The following is an 18,427-nucleotide window of genomic DNA, read 5'->3' on the forward strand; positions in this document are numbered from 1 at the left end:
GACTGGATTCCATTTCCCATGCACCAAAGGTTTTATCTGCCTTCATTAACCCACTTCTATTTTCACAGATATAAAATTGGGTAAACTATAACTACATGTTTTTGCAAGAATTTTGTGTCAGAAAACAAGCTAATTGACGAATGGGTCACCAGCTGGTAAGTGATGACAATCTAAGGTCTGCGTCGTTTAGAGCTGCCATTGACCACAATGAACATAAAATTATGATATGTAATATATGGAGTAAACACAAGCACAGCAAGGGTAACAGCAGCAACCACTATTATGTTCCGATAATAGGAACATAAGTAATTGTTAGGCATTACGACACACCATTGTCTCAAGGCGACGAACATCGCTTTGTAATAACTACTTAATTACCCTTCCTCGCTGCGTGGTAGTCGTATAAGAAGTATTGATTGATATCGAATACGTTTATGGGTAATCGAGGCAGTTACTCTCATGCGAGCAAATTGCTTATCCTGTAAAAAAAACCAACTCGCTCAATATATCAAATTGATACAACTTTAAGATCGGTTGAATTTTCTTTCATCAATTAAAAAACACAGACATCTTGAAGCTAAATTTGAATAAAATAAAAGGTAACGGGGAACAATATAAACGCCAGTAAATGAAAACAATCATAGAAATTCAGTGTCTGAAGCTTTAAGAATCAGTGAAAAACATAGGTAATACTTAATGTGGTTGTTGGTGATTTCATTTGGCATGGTAACGAAAGACAGTATTAATATTTATTTGACCTTTTGCTGTTCTGGAACCTCGTAATATGCTCTATCAAAAACCAAATTTAGCGTCGTGCTGTTTACATTTTAATATAAGAATAATATTGTGTTTATCATATCAATAGGGTAGGTACAGACTTTTCTAGATATATGGAACGCATAGTAACTAGGTTCCTAAACAGTTTTAGACCATAAAGGTATTCAAATACTGTTTAAACTGCTACGATTACTCAAATTCATTTAAAAAAGCGTAAAGTATAATAGCTACGAAAATATAATCTTGTCAATATATATCAAAATAGTAGGTGCTACTCGAAACTTTGCTCGTATTAAAATTTAAAATCCTTTCTCCGTACGGAGACTTTAAACAGAGGTCCCAACGTATACCTTCCAGGATAAAATTATATGTTAATCCAGGACATAGTCTATCTGTGAACCAAATAAGCCAATAAAAAATATTTTCCATAGACACATTAGGAATTGATCGCATTTTAACCTCGCCTGAATGTCATAGACACCCTCTTTACGATAATTTTGTAAGGTTAATTTTATCGAATTATAATTAAAATATAAATAATCCCTAGATGCCCGAAGAACTGAATGATCTATTAAATAAGTACCTAGTGCTCGGAATTTCAGTAGGCGTGAGGTCGACATTACCGGGCGCTTCGCTGCACACGATCGATACCGAGGCCAATCGCACAAATACCACATTTAAGGAAGGTTACTGCAATAAAGATAAACTGGGGTTTACGTTAATATCGTCGGTCTTTAATATGCAACCCCTACTACAAGGCCAAAATATCAAAGCAGTGACTGCTTGATAGCAGGTATAACTACATGTCCCACGATTACAAAAATTTGGTAATGTTTACAACTGGTACATACATATCATATTGATAGAAGGAGAGAAGTACACTTTTTGGGCTCTACTTCGCTTGCCATTAGGTGCGGTGGTAAAACAATGAAGTGAACCGTACTTGTCAAAGAAAAAGTGTAAAATTTGTAAACCATCGCATCATAAATCTATTAATATCTAATTGTGCAACATGAAATTAAACAAACATTATTACCTACTTACCTGATTTTTTAAAACCGGATGTGTTTGTGTTGGGATTTGTCAATACCAACATTGTATAAACATGACTTCGTTGAATAACAAACGATTTTCAGCATTACGCGTACGACGCAGGGTTCCACACCGTAACACTAAGCAGAGCTAATCAGATAACATTGACATTGTTCTAGAAGGTCAGCCTGGGGGTTGCACGCGACCAGTCAATTTTCGAGAGGGTTGCAAATTACGTAGTTCACCGATAATCGCATCATGCCAAGGCCAGATTAGAACGCCTTCACAGATATGGTCTTTGGTTTTCGTTATTAACTTTTCAAGGATGATCTTTTAACGAAAGGTATTTTGGACGTGAGCATGACACGACAGCAATACGCTGTGTAACTTGTGTACAATTGAACGATAAAGCGTAGAAGCCGACTCATGGGAGCCACATAGCAACAATACGTACTACTGACTTTGTATTACAGAGCGATGTGTGGCACGGTGCTATTCACCTTAAGATATAACAATCTACATGTAAAATTTCATAATAACCACCCAGAATATTGACGTAATTTTATGTCCTACATTCTGGAGATTCACCAAGCTTGCACACTACAGCTTAGCGACATCGTAAACAATTTTGAGGAACCCGCAGACATTTTGGGTTTATTAAAAATACTACTTATACCAGTCATTACTATTCTTTTTATAATTTATTGCCAACAAATAGCAATAGCAAACGCTCCCGATAGTAAAATAAAATACAATTCTCCATAACTATAGCAAAATACAACTTTAACAGAACTGTGTTTTGCATTTGGTGGCAAAACACAGTTCTTTGCTATCTTGATCAATACTTCTTTCTCGTCGCCAATATATAAGCAATGTATATCATTTGTCATTGTATAAATCAAGCCTGAGCTAATGCATAAACAGCCATTAATTATAATTATATGAAAGACATGCCAATACATATATTCCTTCTTAATAGGCGTGCAACAATAACGCATATCATTGAAAGAAGAAATAGATAAAAGAACAGCACAATAGATATGTTTATGCCTTGTATGATAATATAGAGTTATAGACCCTAACAGCTGAACAAACATAGGGACAAATAAAGGTCAAGTTGGTGAATGCCGATGTCGCTGCCCGCTGGTGTGTCGGTTGAAGATTACGCTCCGCCGCATGCCAGCCCAAGGCCACTGAACATCAAAGCCACCCCGGGCTCGGGAATTATCTCCTTCGACGACTCCGCAGACCCACTCTGTCATAACGCCCTTAAACATCTAGGGCATCTATATTTAGTTTATTTTCAAAGTCATTTTTTAAAGCCCACCTTTTATTTTATTGGCTTTAATTAATATTTAAATAATTAAATGAAGACCTGTTGTTAGCTTTAAATAATACCTTCCTATAGGAGGAATTTAAGAAAGCGAAGATGATAGTATTTGGGTTAGTGGTCATTTAATATAAAATAGTTGATTAATTCAGTTTAATGCAAATATTTAATTAATACTAGTACACAGATATAACACATAGACTAAAAGTAAAAAATTCAAAATAAACATAATATAGATCTTTTTTAGATTAAACCAAACAAATGTACTACACATCCGGGAGTGGACCGGTATCACCTCCGTTGAACACCTGTTCCGCCTGGCCAATGATAAAAAGAAATACAAGAAGCTGACGGCTAACCTTCAACTATGAAGAGACACTTAAAGAAGAAGAAGAAGAAATGTACTACAGACTATAGCCTACAAAATCATACTTGCCATTTGGGCTCAAACAAAATGTGTTTGGATAAAGCGCAAATACAACTATAAGTACCTTTGCGATGCACTAAAATTTAGGCGTGCAACATTGTTATTTTTATTACACTCGTTAGAAGTACTTGTTACAAAATACAACAGCGGCAAAGAATGGATCAGCGAATTATTAAACCAATATTCCTATTTTTTTAATTACCTGTCATTCACAAAATAATAAGTACCTACCTAGGCAGCTATTTATATTTCTTTCTTTAATATTGTCAACAACAAAGTTATTATTTAGTGTCAGTCTAGCCGCTCAATTAACTGGATGAAAGAATGATGGACATTTCCATTAGAAAACGCGCTAACCGTATGGTGACAAAGGTTGGAAACATCGGCGCAGTGCGATTCATTAGAATAATGAAAAGCCGGTTGGAGCATTGTCAGCTGAATGCTTTAGCTAAAAGGACTAATAAGTGTGTTAGTCTAATTACTTAGTTGCTTTTTTATAATGTCTCCAATCCTAATGTACTAGTCGACACCTGTACTAATAATACTAATTAACTATGATTACGCCACTGCTATACTAGCGTATATGTACAAAAAAGGACAGACTGTTCTATGAGCATTTGTCAAAGACTGAAAATAAAGTTTTGAAGAATTAAATTTGAATAATGTTAATATTTATCAGTTTTCAATTCGTTAATGAACGGATTGCATATAAAAATCCAAAAATACGACTTTGATCCAGATGGAACCTACTTAAGTACAGTTAGCCACAAAAGTAAATTGTCAAATTCGGTATGCTTCTACACATAAACTTTAATCAAAATATCCTTTTATGTTTATCATAATAAATTATAGTCTTTGAAGTTTATTTTAGAAAAAACAATTGTTGATAAGAACACAAAAGTATAAAGCGATTTGAAAATTTGAATTTGTTCAGCTACTTTTGAGGCTATCTTTGCAAAGGTACGTACTCCTAAAATACATCATCATACGCGTACACAGACGCCTTTTATTCTACTTCTCTTTTTTTGTACAGCAAAATGACCCCACTGCACCTGACGGTTAGTGGAGTGGGGTCCAATAGAATGTCGACTGACGAGAGATGATTACCCCTCAGCAATCGACACAACTATGCCAGCTTCTTGGAACCAGATTTACACAGACTGATCCTGGAACGCGACACCGTTACGTGGGCCACTATGGCGGGTTTTATCGCCTTGTATATGGTGGTCGCTATCTACTACCGCCAGCAAGTACTCGCGGAGGTGTAGCGCAACTTATGCACCCGCTTTTTGTCTGTCTATTCCGTCCGATGGTGTGATAGGCGGCGAGCGCATAGCTATATCGGAAACAAATTCCAGGCTCGGGGCCGATAGAGAAGCAAAAAACCTAATGTCACTTTGCCCGACCCAGAATTAGTACCAAGGACCTCAAGCAATATCGTACCTCGCAAGCAACTACGCCACCGAGGCAGTCCCTTATCTCTACTACTTAGATCTTTATCATAATGTTATGTGCCCAGGATTTGAGTAGCAAAGCTAAAACTAAAAAAGTAAATTTCGCGTATTTAAATACATAATATTATTATTATGTAGGCACTTTACATTGTCCATAATTCAAAAGATGATTACTGTGCGCGTTATATTCGCAATATTATTCACAGTATGATAGGATTCCTTTCATAGAAAAGGCCATGTTTATGCTGTTATTAAAATTTACTAAATAAAATATTTTGTGTAAAACAAAATTAATCACATAATTTCGCACCCAAGTACATACCTTCGATAGCTCAGTTGGTAGAGCGGTGGACTGTAGAGGGAATATTTAACGCTGATATCCATAGGTCGCTGGTTCAAATCCGGCTCGAAGGATTTTTTGCTCTGTACATTTAAAAGTTACTTTGTTAACATTTTAATTTATGTGGACAATTTCAATAGCAGTCTAGATAACATGTAGGGTGCACCTATATTATAGGTGATGGGTTACTTCAACCACTTTTAATTAAAAATAATTTAGTTACCTAATTTACCGGTACCGGATTTATTGGTAGGTTACCGATAATAAATTATAAAACTTTATTAGCTTTGTTAGGACCCTTTTCACTAAAAAAATATTTGTATTTTGTATTACGTATTACTTCTTTGAATTTAGATAACTAAATAATAGTTAATTACAATTGATTATTGTAATACGAATAACAATTTCATGGAATTGTTTTATTCAGTTACCAGAGCTCATTCACACTAAAGTGTCCGCCTTCAAAACAAATATGCACAATGACCCACACTTTTCACGACTGTTGCACGCAGCACCCTGCATTAATGCAGCGAGCCTTTTCTTTCAGCAAAGGCCGGTGAACGCGCGCCCTGGATCCACACCGCGACTCGCGAGGACTATTCACGCAAATAAACACAGCTTTAAGCTACCCCTGCCATAATACACAAACTGAGAGAATAGGGACTTATTTGTTTCTAAAGGGATAGGTACATCAAAACATATTTATAATTAAAGTATGAAAAAAAATCTTTTCTTATGAGTACAGAGGGTTGTGATTGAACGGGGTGGATACAGGATTAATTTTCTTTTTTTTTATTTTACAAAGAACTATTACTTATGTAAGATTTGTTTATACAGAGATATTTTGACATAGCGCTACTATAGGAATCCAGATATTCCTCTTTACCTGTTAACATTTTGCCAAAAATCCTGGTTTACTTTACTGATATTTTGAAAATTCTGTAGGTAATTTAGTACGGATGTGGTGTGTGTAATTTTGTCTGAAAGTTTGATGTTACCGCTCCGACAAATACTCTTCGTGTAATAGTAGTGGCCTTAGGGTATTTAAAATGTAATTAATGCAATGCAAGTATAACCTTGTATATAATTATGTAACTAGTTTTTCTCGCGATTCTACCCACGTTAAAATCCTTTCTCAGGATAAAAAGTTGCCTTTAACAGGCAAGGAACCAGTGGCTCCTCATAAAAAAAATGTTAGGAGTGGATTTAGATAAGCGCATTGAAACATAAATATGTATCTACTCTTAATTTTTCATAAATTGTCATAAGTATAAGATTATTAATTTAAAATTTCTTTGGATTGGAATTTCATGCGCTAAGTTGAGATGGCTACCAAAGTTTTTAGTGTCCTTATTCATATAGCGTCCTAGATCTAGACTAGATATCTCTTGATTGACGCGACTCGTAAAGAGTATGACTATACCGGGAGGAATCAATTCTTTAGTACGTCGGAAAGCCCACTGACAGCAAAAAATACCACAGTTTTAAGTCTAAACTGTTAGGTAAGGTAACTAAGTAAAAGATAGCATTATATGAAAGATCACCATGCCGATCATCAGGACGCCAACGCGCAAATGTCTCTGACGGGAGTGTTTCTGACGCCGCAATCTGTATGTTTATAATAGGTACTAATACGGTAGGTATTATAATGGTATCCCTGTTTGTAAATCTGAACGGAGTCAAACTTTTAATCGCGACTTCTTTTAGATAGGTATATAATCCTAATAAATAGCTTTATACCTAAGTCTACATTTTGTTTTGAGTAAAAAAATATATTACAGAGGCTAAGTAAGTGTTGCTCATAGCTTCATCCGTGTTAAAAGCTTTTCCCCCTACCGTAAAATACCTTAGCGATTCATAGCGCTAACTGCACGACGCCAGCGCCACCCATTTAAAAGAATCTGATTTAAAAAATCCCATAATTTCCTTTGGCAGCAAATTACCAGGATAAAAAGTAGCCTATATTGTAATCCATGATACGGTCTATCTCTGTGGCAAATTTCATCTAAATCCAATTACTTCCACAAGCATAATTACAAACATCCAAATACCTTCATAAATTCTCTAATTTATAATATTAGTAAGATTTTATTAAATGTAGGTCACAGCTTGATAGGTAATAATAGGTCTTCGCGGGAGATCCTTGGTTTATCCTTGTACCAAATTTTATTCAAATCCAAACAACGATTACTTTTAACAAACATTCAAACATTTCGACAGACATTCGTGTATATATTATTAGTAGATGCAAATCACCAAAAACACGCTTAGTACAAATCAATACATGTAGTGTATGAACACTTTAAGTTATGAAACTTAAAGCATTAACCTTTGTCGGCTCTTATTTCTCCACTGATGCAGTGCTTTCAGCGACGCTCTGGTATGGTCCTGGCGTGTTAATCTTGAGATCCCAGAGCTCCACCAAGATGCAGATGGAGTGAAACATGGGGGTTTTTAGTCGATAAAAATCCAGCATACACTGCTTACCACTAGTTGGTGGGAATGAGAAAAAAAGGTACCGAGCCTAACTTTATAGCACTTTTCGAGGGTAACTGGAACTCATTGCATTGAATTTTTATTGAACTTGTCTTAAATGTGTACAAGTCTTAATAATTTATTCAAAAAATATTCATATATCATATCACATTTTAGACAAATTCAATTCCAAGGTATGAGGGATAAGTCACTCGTATTACTATTACTTCCAGATAGCAAGTCTCTCGTATATGATACTCCATTAGGGTATGTGTCATGTCCAGTTTTGCTGGCATTATGAAACCGCGTCTGTCTCAGACGCAACACAGTTCAGTGCCGTGTAGTGCTGTAATCAAACTTGGTATGCTACTGTTTATGGGCACCCATAGTGCTTATCTATTGGAGCAACGTGCTCGTTATATTATTGTTTGAAAAGGATGAATTTGGAGACTGAGATTATACCATTCAGTGATCATTCACCTTAAACTGCAAATTCATTACAATTATAAAAATGTAAACAAACATTTTCGACAATTCTTTTACAGCTTAAACAGTACCTCAAAAACAGACATGTATTTGTATTCAATTCTCTTTATTCATTTTCACATCTTGATATTCAAAACAATCATGTAAATAACACATGTTTGTTTACATTTTTTGCAAGTTCTACTGAAATTAAAATATAAGACAGAAAGCTGCAGGATTGCGAGATACGCTACAGGAATTTATGAACCTAAAGGAGCCATGTTTTACTATCATGGACTTTTTCCTTGTATTTTTAACATTCACTAGAGGTCACTACAGGGGAAAATAATCTGTCTCAACTGAACAAACTCGTTTATGGTTTTTCATTGATTTAGAACTCGGATAAACATCGTAACGAATTTATTTACATAACATTTCGGTCAGTCCTCTTGGCACCGCTGAGCTGTGACCTATCGAATTATCTTTATTAATTCAAAAAACTGATATGACCTTACATTATACAGCTGTTTCCTATCAATTTACTTTTTACATTGTGTGAAGTTTATCACTGTTAAAATCACACACATGCTCACATTATTAAAGTTCATAGTCTTTGTTGGAAATAATAGGTACCCCACAACTATATAAGCTTCCCAAGAAACACTGAGGAAATGAGGGTTGTTTTATACAATCACAATGTGTAGTAATGAGGTGATGGATGAACTTATGAATAAGTACAGAGTAGCAGATTACAGTTGCGGATTGACAAGAGTTCACATTTCCAGCTTAACATGTATAATAACTTAACAGTAGAGCAAATACAGGCTTGCGTGAAGTATTCTAGTCACGATTACTTAATTAACAATCTTTACAATAAAATCTTGTATTCATTCGACGCACTATACGCGAGCAGCAAATCACACGGCATCACATGGCACATGTGATGATACGCACACTCCACGACTGCTGACGATAAATAAAAAACGTTCACTAATATTTTAACTTTTTTAATAGGGATAACTTATATAATATGCAAGGGACAGTCCCAAGGGTTCCTCTCTAGTGATAAAAGGATAAAACCATCACTCACAAATGGAGAATCACATTTTATCACCCGCTCAATAAATACGGTCAACAGTAAGCATAATCTTAAACAATTTTATTCCGTAAATGATATTTTAGTCATTTTACAAGTTGTATGTTCAACCGACAAGTTTGAAAGTATAAGTGTCGCGCACACGAGTGGTTCCGTCGGTCCGCCGCGCCGCACCGCCGCGCCGCCAGCCGCGCCGCGCCCGTCACTGCGCCGCCGGGTGGCGCGGGCGGCGGAGGCGCGGCTAGGAGCTGGACCCCGCGCCGAACATGTTGGAGCTGAAGGCGGCCGCGCCCCCGCCCGCGCCCGCGCTCCCCGCGCCGCCTGCGCCCGCGCCGCCGCCCGCGCCCGCGCCTGCGCCGCGCGACTTGGGCATGGGCGGCTGCAGGTACTCGTGCCGCGCCAGCCCGAACACGTCGATGCGCTCCTCCTTGCGGTACGCCAGGCACGCGCGGATAAAACTCTGCCACAACACACAATTACGTTAATAACCTCTTCAACAATCCCTCTGCACTATAATTATCTACTGAGTGCTTGTGAATTACTTTCTTGGTTTAAAAATCCTGAACCAGTCTTATTTTGGATGAGACTATCAGTATGACTTTTTGTTTGGGATTGGGTGCTGTAGACAGATTAATAATTACCACATTAAAACTTTCCAATATAATAATATGTAAGACATGTGGCACCAAACCCGTGTTGGAGTGCGATCATGTTTGGAGAATAATAATCATAATTCATGAACACTGCTCAAGGCACTTACTTGGAGCATTAATTACGTTTATCACAACATAACAATTATTATACGAAAACTTTAAAAGAAATGGATGTTGTATATAAAGTAAACTAGGCCATCCGTTCCCATGTTTGCTGAGGACCATCATATCAATCAAATAACCAAGTTCAAATTAGTTACAAACGCAACAAAATTCAATTGTATCTTAAATCACCATGCCATAAATGTTGATGTTACATAAAGTTCCCTATGATTTCAAAGTGAGAAAGCAAAATATTGCCAAATCAACTGCATTGACAATTATTACTAGCCGACACACCTATTCCCATTTGCTATAAAAGATACTTCATACTTTGTTTCAATATCACTTCTCCAGATCGGATTACGTTAGGTTATATAAAGACATCTATTTATAAAACAAAAAGATATTTTTCTGCAACATCTAGAGAAGCGTGTTGCGTTTCAACTTGTGAAGAATATGAAAAATAATATGAAATTGTATTGATTTTTGTTCACATAATGGTTATCGCCACGTCTGCCCATACGCAATAGATTACTATTGCGTACATAGTATTAACCATGAAGAACTATAAATTACAAATATACATGGCACTGGTGATTATCGCCCTAAGAGACTGAATGTTTTTTAATACCTAGTTCCAATGTTTTTATTCTTATATATAAGTCAATCTAAACCAAAGTGACACACCTTAGCCTCGTTACTGACTGTGGGTTTGTTAGCAAACTGTACTTCGGTCGCTTTCAATATGGTGTTCTCCTCCAGTATCGTCGCTTGACTCTGATTGTGCCCGAAAGGCTTCTTGCCATATAAACACTGGTAAAAGATCACACCGACGCTCCACACGTCCACCTTGCTACTTATCTTTGGTGGGTTTTTACCGACGACAAAACATTCCGGCGGCAGATACCTAAAAATAAACTTTAACTTTAAATATATTCAAATTTATTTTGAAATACGTAGCATACTGTCTCTGTCACGCTTGTAGCCCTCAGAGTTTGGACAGTTACCAATTTAATTTCCTCTATAAATGTGGAAATAGTTGGTGAGCCTACCATCAGTATTCCAGATGGGGTTCAAGAGAGGATTAAACACAGAATAGTCCAGGTTTACAGCTGAAGTGGCCTCCCACTAGCAAATGACGTGAAATATTATTTTCACAACAATTCACTGAGTGCAATACACTAAAATATGGTGCACTGTATTCACCACGTATATCAGAAACTCGTTAAAATTTCATGTAAAACTTATTTGTTTACAGTTAGTAGATCACAAGTTTTGAGTACTGGTAGAGGAGAACAGAAGACGTCTACTGCATGAATGGTTGGCTCGACCAGAACACTATCATTGTCTCACAGAAAAAGACATGAAGTAATAGTGCTTCCCATTTTGCGTATGATTTACAGAGGTCAAAGCAAACCCCTTCCTCTTCCTGTTCCTTTTCCTATTAAAAATATGGTCAGTGCATCTGTTTCTTCTGTTATGCCAGTATTTAGGTATTTGAGAGCAATATCAGTCTGTTTACGGACCTATACCATAAATAGTACTCACCAATAAGTACCCGCCCCTTGGCTAGTGAGATCCATGCCATGGTCCGGATTGTAGTTCTCCTCGTCCATCACCTTGGAGAGGCCAAAGTCCGTGATTTTGATCTCGCCGCAGACATTGCCCTCCGTGAGTAGTATGTTGCCCGGCTTCAGATCGTAATGTATGACGGGCGGTTTGATCTCGTTGAGGTACTTCAACGCGGACACCACTTGCATTACGATCGAACGGGCCTCACGCTCGGGGATAGTCTTATGCTGAAATATTAAATTTTGTTGTCTACAAACAAACTAATTAATAGATTGTGAGGCCGCAAATCTATATAACATTGCCGCTGTAAACCACATAAAAATTACTCATGGTGGAACAAACAAAAGTTATCGCCATGCAGGGGACTGTTACTAAAACCATGTCAAACAGTTAGCTTGTTAGTAGCTTCTTAATAAAATTTAATGTTATATTATCTTTAATTCTCGTTTTTGTCTTTATGCTTGTGAATTATAAATAAACGTACAAAAATCATGATTTCCGGCATTATGTTAAAAAAAATCCTCATTAGGTAGTTTGCATTTATAGACATAAAATCGCAATACAGCAATTCAGTTACGTAAAATAATGATCTTAACAAAGGTCTTTTTATTAAATTATTATAAGTCCTTTTTTGCATGGGACAACCTTGACATGTTTATTTATGAACAAATGACTATAATCATTGAAATGTAACCAATCTTTTTACTGCTCAGAAAAGGCAAACGCACTTAGCAAATAGATACATAAAAGTAATTGTATTCATTTAAGAGCTTTTGTAGTTTTTTTTTTGCTTTCTGCACATCTAGTGTACAGTATCTTCACATTTTAAATTTCATACGACTTCTTAGACAAATAATCCAAAAAAAATTTGTTCATTTTTGTTGGACAAGAATTCTCATTCACCGCCAGCACGCTAATTAATAATAGAAGTAATAATAAAAGCGTGTTCAAAAAATAGCGAAATGCCAATCAGTCCTGGCTGCTAAACTATTGATTTGTCGATCGCAAAAGAAAACAATCAACTGCAGACACTAAACTAATCCATTGCGACATGTATCAAATTTATAAAATTTATAATTTTGGTTATTTCATTTGTCATCCGTAGTCAATATTTTTTTAAACATACAATATGCTACACCTTTTTCATCAAATCCATTACTAATATACTGTTATGCCATGCCTAAAGTCTTTTATTGACGAATTTAGGACATTTAGACCATTGATCACCATTTCACCAAAACTGCACCTTTTTTGGTCTGATCGACATTTTTTCCATGAAAGTGTAAATCGAAACTTAATAAACAAAACACATACCTGTTTAAGATAAAAATCGAGATCATGTCCATTACAGTATTCTAGAACTGTACAAAATGAATTTCCATCTATTTCAAATACATCATATAACTTGACTATGCGAGGGTGGTCTAGCGCCTTGTGGATATTGTACTCCCGCAACGCATGCCTGAAACGAACATCCGAGAATAGGTTACGTTTAGTGTCACAATTTGATAAAAAAAATATTTAAGCGTTTGCTTGGAGTCTATAAGAGAAGTAGCTTAATTAGTCACAGTTCATCATCAAATAAAATATAACCATCAAATAAATTCAAACTTGACTAAATATAAATGTGAAACAATTGACCAATTTTATTGTGTAATATTTAATTAGATTTGTTGAAATTTATCCTATGAATAACTTTTATTAAAATATGATTTTAACATCAGTCCTTTCAGAGACGCACATAGGCATTTCTTTTAATTTACCACATTATGACTAATGAGTTTTTATGCGCATTATGATAAATAGTACGAAATAAAAAATCTGTTCCCACAGGTCGCGTCGGCTAGGTTAGGTTACCTTTTAGGCGTAGTTTATGTTCAGCAGCGGACATTGTGAGTGATGATAATAAAAATTATAATTACTGTGGTCAATTATGGCTACTTCAGTTAAAATTAGTTTTCCTAACCTGCCACTTCTTTGTTTCTTTTATAAGTAAAAAATAATTAACTTATAATCGCTTAGTACAACTTTCTATCGTAATTTTTCAAAAATGATAGGTTAGAAAATGCTTTGTATTATTACAAAAAGTCTAAATACATTTCCTGTTACATTAAACTATATTTAATACATTAACTCTATATTAAAGCTGTTTTGCAAAATCAAATTGATAAAAAATAAACAAAATGCATGCACTAAGCTAACACTCATTATCCAAGGCAAACTTTCAAGGTTCTTTGAATAATCACAAGATATGTTTTTCTACATTTTGAGTAATAATAAAATAAATTTCATTAAGATCTTTATTATAATCGTTGCGTATAATTAGCGGTCAGATGATTCCATACAATGTCCTGTTGTATGAATTATGCTATACAATATTTAGAAAAGTTCACTCGCCACATACTCTTATCTAGTTATCCGATATTATCTACCGCATCGAGAGATATTAAATGTTTCTCATACAACAATATCCAAACACACAATTTGAAATAAATTTTAACATGATTTTGTATTTGTATAGGCAATTTGTATGAATCATATTCATGCGACCATTTATAAATTAATTTATTGACGTCATCAAATACAACATAAATTGGTATGTTGTACTAAATGTGTCCTTGCCAACAATGTCAAAATTATGTTTAACCAAAGTATTAATAGATAAAATATAATAAACAAGATGTCGTATTTGTCATCGTACACGACTCACTTGATATAGTTGGCCTTCTTATCTTCCTTCCAGTCTTTATTTAGTTGGTGGACTTTGCAAGCCGTGTAACGTTGTTCCCGAAGGTCGAACGCTTTGTGGACCTCGCTAAAACCACCCTTACCGAGTAGCATCAGCAAGAGATACCTGCAAGAACAGTGAATATGAGCACCAATTGTAATACAATGGCAACTCTGCCAAACTCTAAAGTTACATGTAACTAAATGTAATAGTGGTTAATGTAAAATTTATTTAATAACAAGTGCTATGAGAATTTCCAACTTGTAGCAAGTAATCTATTGTAAAATAATGTTATAAATATCAACTCAGCTCCATTTTATTATTGTAATTTTCAGCACAGCACACAACTATATAAATTATACTCAAAAACAGCACAAAATTGTTACAAAAACTGTAATACATAAATGTTAAAAAAATAATAACCTTTCTGAGAGTACAGGATGCTGTGAGAACCGACTCTGGTCTTCATTGTGTATCCGTTTTAGTTCCCTAATGTGAAGATTTCTTTCCCTTTCTAACTTTTCCATTTCTAGCTGCAAATCTGCATCCTCTTTTTTAAGTGCACTCTGTCTTAACTGTAATAAATGTTTATATTTTAAAAAAATACCCTGCAAATACAAGTAGTAAAATATATTATTGACATGTTGGGTTTGTTTCCTTTATTTCTGAGAGCCGGAATTTTTGCGGTTACTTTGTATGCATACTGCATTAAAACTTTTATGTAAATTCAATTCATTCATAGTGAATACAAGAATTATAAACTGAGGATTATCATGCAATTTGAAGAGATACTAAGACAATGCCAGTATTGGCCAGTCTAGTATAATAATAATAGCAAATGCTATGCTTCCGGCCAATATAGTTATTTATTTATAATATAAGGTTGGTAGTGGAGTGTGTCTGACCTTGAGAATCTCATCGGCCTCGTAGTACTCCTGGTAGGTCATGCTGGGCAGCGGGTCGGGCTTGAGGAAGGTGGGTGCGTCGGTGCCGTTGTGCAGCGGCGAGGGCTGCGGCGTGGCGGGCGCGGCGCTGGAAGTGCGCTTGCCGCGCCCGCCGCCGCCCTCGCTGTTGACGGGCCGCTTTTTGATCAACAATTTTTTCTGCCTGTCGATCTCCTCTTTTTCCGCCGTTATTTCCTCTTGCCGCCTGATTGGTGCGTAAAATGTTATCACTATTAAGTAATTTAAAGTTTACAAAATAAAATATTTCATGTCCCGGGCTAAGTATGTTGTATCATTGTAAAACCTCTGGGTACTGATTTTATTCTTAAATGATTTAAATCAGTATTTTAATTTTTGCATGTGCTGTTTTGCAATCATTCTAATATTAAATGACCAACACAAGAAGAGTGTTAATTCCTTATTAATTCTTGTAAATATGTTAGATGGTTATAATTTGTATAAACAATTTTAAGATGTGTTTATGAAAAATAATAAGGGACAACATTAATCAAAATGTTTCTCACATTAATCAGCACTATCACACTGGATCATCATCCTTTCCAAATAAATTCATGATAGATTTGCCTTAGGTTTTACTACAGCAGTTTGCTTGTTATCCTCCAACTTAAGGGTATCAAATTCCAATTGATATTATAAAGTTATTAAGTGTTGCCCGATTTGGGATTTGAACCCAGAACTTTGATCCGCACAGCCTGTATACACTGCCACTAATGCCATTTTATTGTGCACTTACCTTGTGAGTTCCTGAAATGCATATCCATCAGTCCAATTCTCCTGGAAGGTGGCGCCGACCCGTTGCGTCACAAATTGTCCCAGCCTCAGTCTGTTCTGCATACACCGTTGCCTCGCTTCTTTCTTTTCAATTGTGCTTTTCTCATTCAACAATTTCTTAACCACTTCTATACATTTGTTAATGTGTGACTTATGTTGTTCTATAACCTAAAATTGCATTATGTTCATATCAAGCATTCTTAAACAATGTATATCATACAAAAGATGTAATCATTAACCTTGCTCTGCGCTTGCACTTGATGCTTTAATTCTTCATTAGTCCTCGTTAATTCCTCTATTTTATTATTTCTTAGTTCTAAGTCAGACGATGCTTGAGTTTCTAACTCTTGTATCCTCTGACATGTCAGTTCTGTCTGAACCTGTAATATTTTATTTCATCATTTTTATGCTACAAAATTGTGTCACATTAAAAACAGGTACTTTGTTATTAAAGTGGAATTGGATAATAAGTACCTGTTTAACAGTAGTGTGGGGTCTTTGCTGAGATGCTGTATGCAACGCGGAAGGTGACGGTGGGTACTGAAAAACATGTTGTGAAAATCTTTTATGCCTTTTCAATTCTATTAGTTATATATATAAATGAATTATATTATTCTATTCTTTTACCATTATATTTATTTTAAATAGGCTCAATACACAATTCAAATAATATTCATAAAAGTAAAGTACCATAGGATAATTAGCTCCCTGGGGTGAAGGAGATTTGGCGCCAGTGTGTCTCACAGGACTTGACGAGGGATGCTTGGAGAAGTACTCCCGGATATTCTTGTCTGGATTGTGCCTTTGTTTCCCACCACCACCTCCCACACCTTCATCTCCTGAAATATATAGAATAACAACAATGTTAATCCTATGTCATGCTGTAAAAATTACTATATACATTATTTATATTAACTATAAACTATCTTTTTCAATATTTACATCATAATCATATAATATATTAAATAACAATTATTTATGAAATTATAGATGAAATAACCTTTTCGTTTCCTTTTCTTCTCAGGCACAGCTATAGTAGGAGTAGCACCACCGGGTGGCACCAGCCCCACACCCGGTCCTGCAGTTGAGCCTCGCATAGCTGCAGACTTTTCCGGAGTTAAAGCATCAACTTCTTTATCACTATGAGATGACCCTGGAAATGGGAATATAAAACTAAGTCGAACAATCAAACACAATTGGTTTACATTTATTATGTTCACTTTTTTTATAATTGTTATAATATATTTGATTTGTTTACATTAACTATTATTGTACCTCATGAGACAAACATAAGAGCCATGGTGGTCAAATCAAATTCAGGGATAGCATTATTCAATCTACTTGTCTTTCCTTGGGTTTTAATTGAATGCTTAAGCCCTATGAGGTATCTACTGGCGAAAATGAAATGGATATTACTTGTGTAAAATACATCTATGAATACGGATTGATAAACTCACTTTTCGACAAGGAGCTCAGTAGGCCGACGTGGTTTATGATATCTCCGCTTTTATAGTCATGCATTGTGGCTCGCAATTACAGTCTTGTATCTCGGGATGAAAAGTGACACTTTCACGGTTCCTATCCGGCATCGTACACGACAATACGACGTCACAATTCTCGTTTATTGACAGTTTTTTTACACCGATCGAGCCCTCCGGAGATCAAAAGTAAATACATCGCACGGCAACCAAAACCGGCTTACGAACGTTGAACACTTGGCGCACTGTTCACAAATCACCAGCTTTGACGGCACTTTCAGCACTATATCACAATTTACCTGTGCTCATATTGGAGTCCTGATTGTAAAGTGGTTGCCCCGTGTTGACAGTGGTTTGTGGTGCCATCTGAATTTGTGACCCAGCTGACATCTGTAAAGAAAGATGGCGTCTTTACATATGACTCGCCCAACTTTTGCACAAAAACGTTTGCTAACATTCATTTCACAAACAACAACACTTATATACTCACAAATTACAAATCGAGAAGTGCATTCATATCAAATACTTTATTACTTTCTTTTAGTCCAAATAACCTAACTAGTTTGACAAGTTGTAAACGAAACGCCAGCCGCGACAATCGGATACGCATCCGCGGGGAGGGGCGCGGGGAACGTAGAGATCGTCACGAAGTTTGCTCCGAATGTAATAATAATAACGACGGGCGAGGCGCCATTTTACAAGGATACAAGGCCGTAAGCATTGTTGAATCCAGTGAAAAAGTTTTTTACTTGCAATTGCCTA

At 35.9% G+C, this 18,427-nt stretch overlaps 1 protein-coding gene and 1 non-coding gene across 13 annotated transcripts in view; one reads left to right on the forward strand and one right to left on the reverse strand.

The window, feature by feature from the left end:
• Positions 1–5,341: 5,341 nt before the first annotated feature.
• Positions 5,342–5,434, forward strand: Trnay-gua. The gene is made up of 2 exons: positions 5,342–5,378; positions 5,399–5,434. It is a non-coding gene; the product is annotated as a tRNA-Tyr (tRNA).
• Positions 5,435–8,705: 3,271 nt separating this feature from the next.
• Positions 8,706–18,427, reverse strand: part of LOC115454561 (serine/threonine-protein kinase tousled-like 2) — a 46,139-nt gene continuing 36,417 nt past the window's right edge. For 6 of the 12 annotated variants that reach the window (XM_037439769.1, XM_037439771.1, XM_037439770.1 and 3 more), the window contains 13 exons: positions 17,965–18,055; positions 17,188–17,340; positions 16,878–17,026; positions 16,662–16,736; positions 16,427–16,567; positions 16,150–16,355; positions 15,357–15,600; positions 14,875–15,059; positions 14,434–14,577; positions 13,038–13,185; positions 11,700–11,950; positions 10,839–11,058; positions 8,706–9,856 (listed from right to left, as the gene is read on the reverse strand). In XM_037439769.1, the coding sequence (XP_037295666.1) occupies positions 9,638–9,856; positions 10,839–11,058; positions 11,700–11,950; positions 13,038–13,185; positions 14,434–14,577; positions 14,875–15,059; positions 15,357–15,600; positions 16,150–16,355; positions 16,427–16,567; positions 16,662–16,736; positions 16,878–17,026; positions 17,188–17,340; positions 17,965–18,055 (2,226 nt within the window). In that variant the 3' untranslated portion in view covers positions 8,706–9,637. Of the gene's footprint in view, positions 9,857–10,838; positions 11,059–11,699; positions 11,951–13,037; positions 13,186–14,433; positions 14,578–14,874; positions 15,060–15,356; positions 15,601–16,149; positions 16,356–16,426; positions 16,568–16,661; positions 16,737–16,877; positions 17,027–17,187; positions 17,341–17,644; positions 18,056–18,155; positions 18,394–18,427 lie in introns of those variants that run through there. The other 6 variants (XM_037439768.1, XM_037439776.1, XM_037439773.1 and 3 more) reach the window with 5 other exon arrangements.

Source organism: Manduca sexta, chromosome 17 (assembly GCF_014839805.1).
Source record: "Manduca sexta isolate Smith_Timp_Sample1 chromosome 17, JHU_Msex_v1.0, whole genome shotgun sequence".
Classification (NCBI taxonomy): Eukaryota; Metazoa; Arthropoda; class Insecta; order Lepidoptera; family Sphingidae; genus Manduca; species Manduca sexta.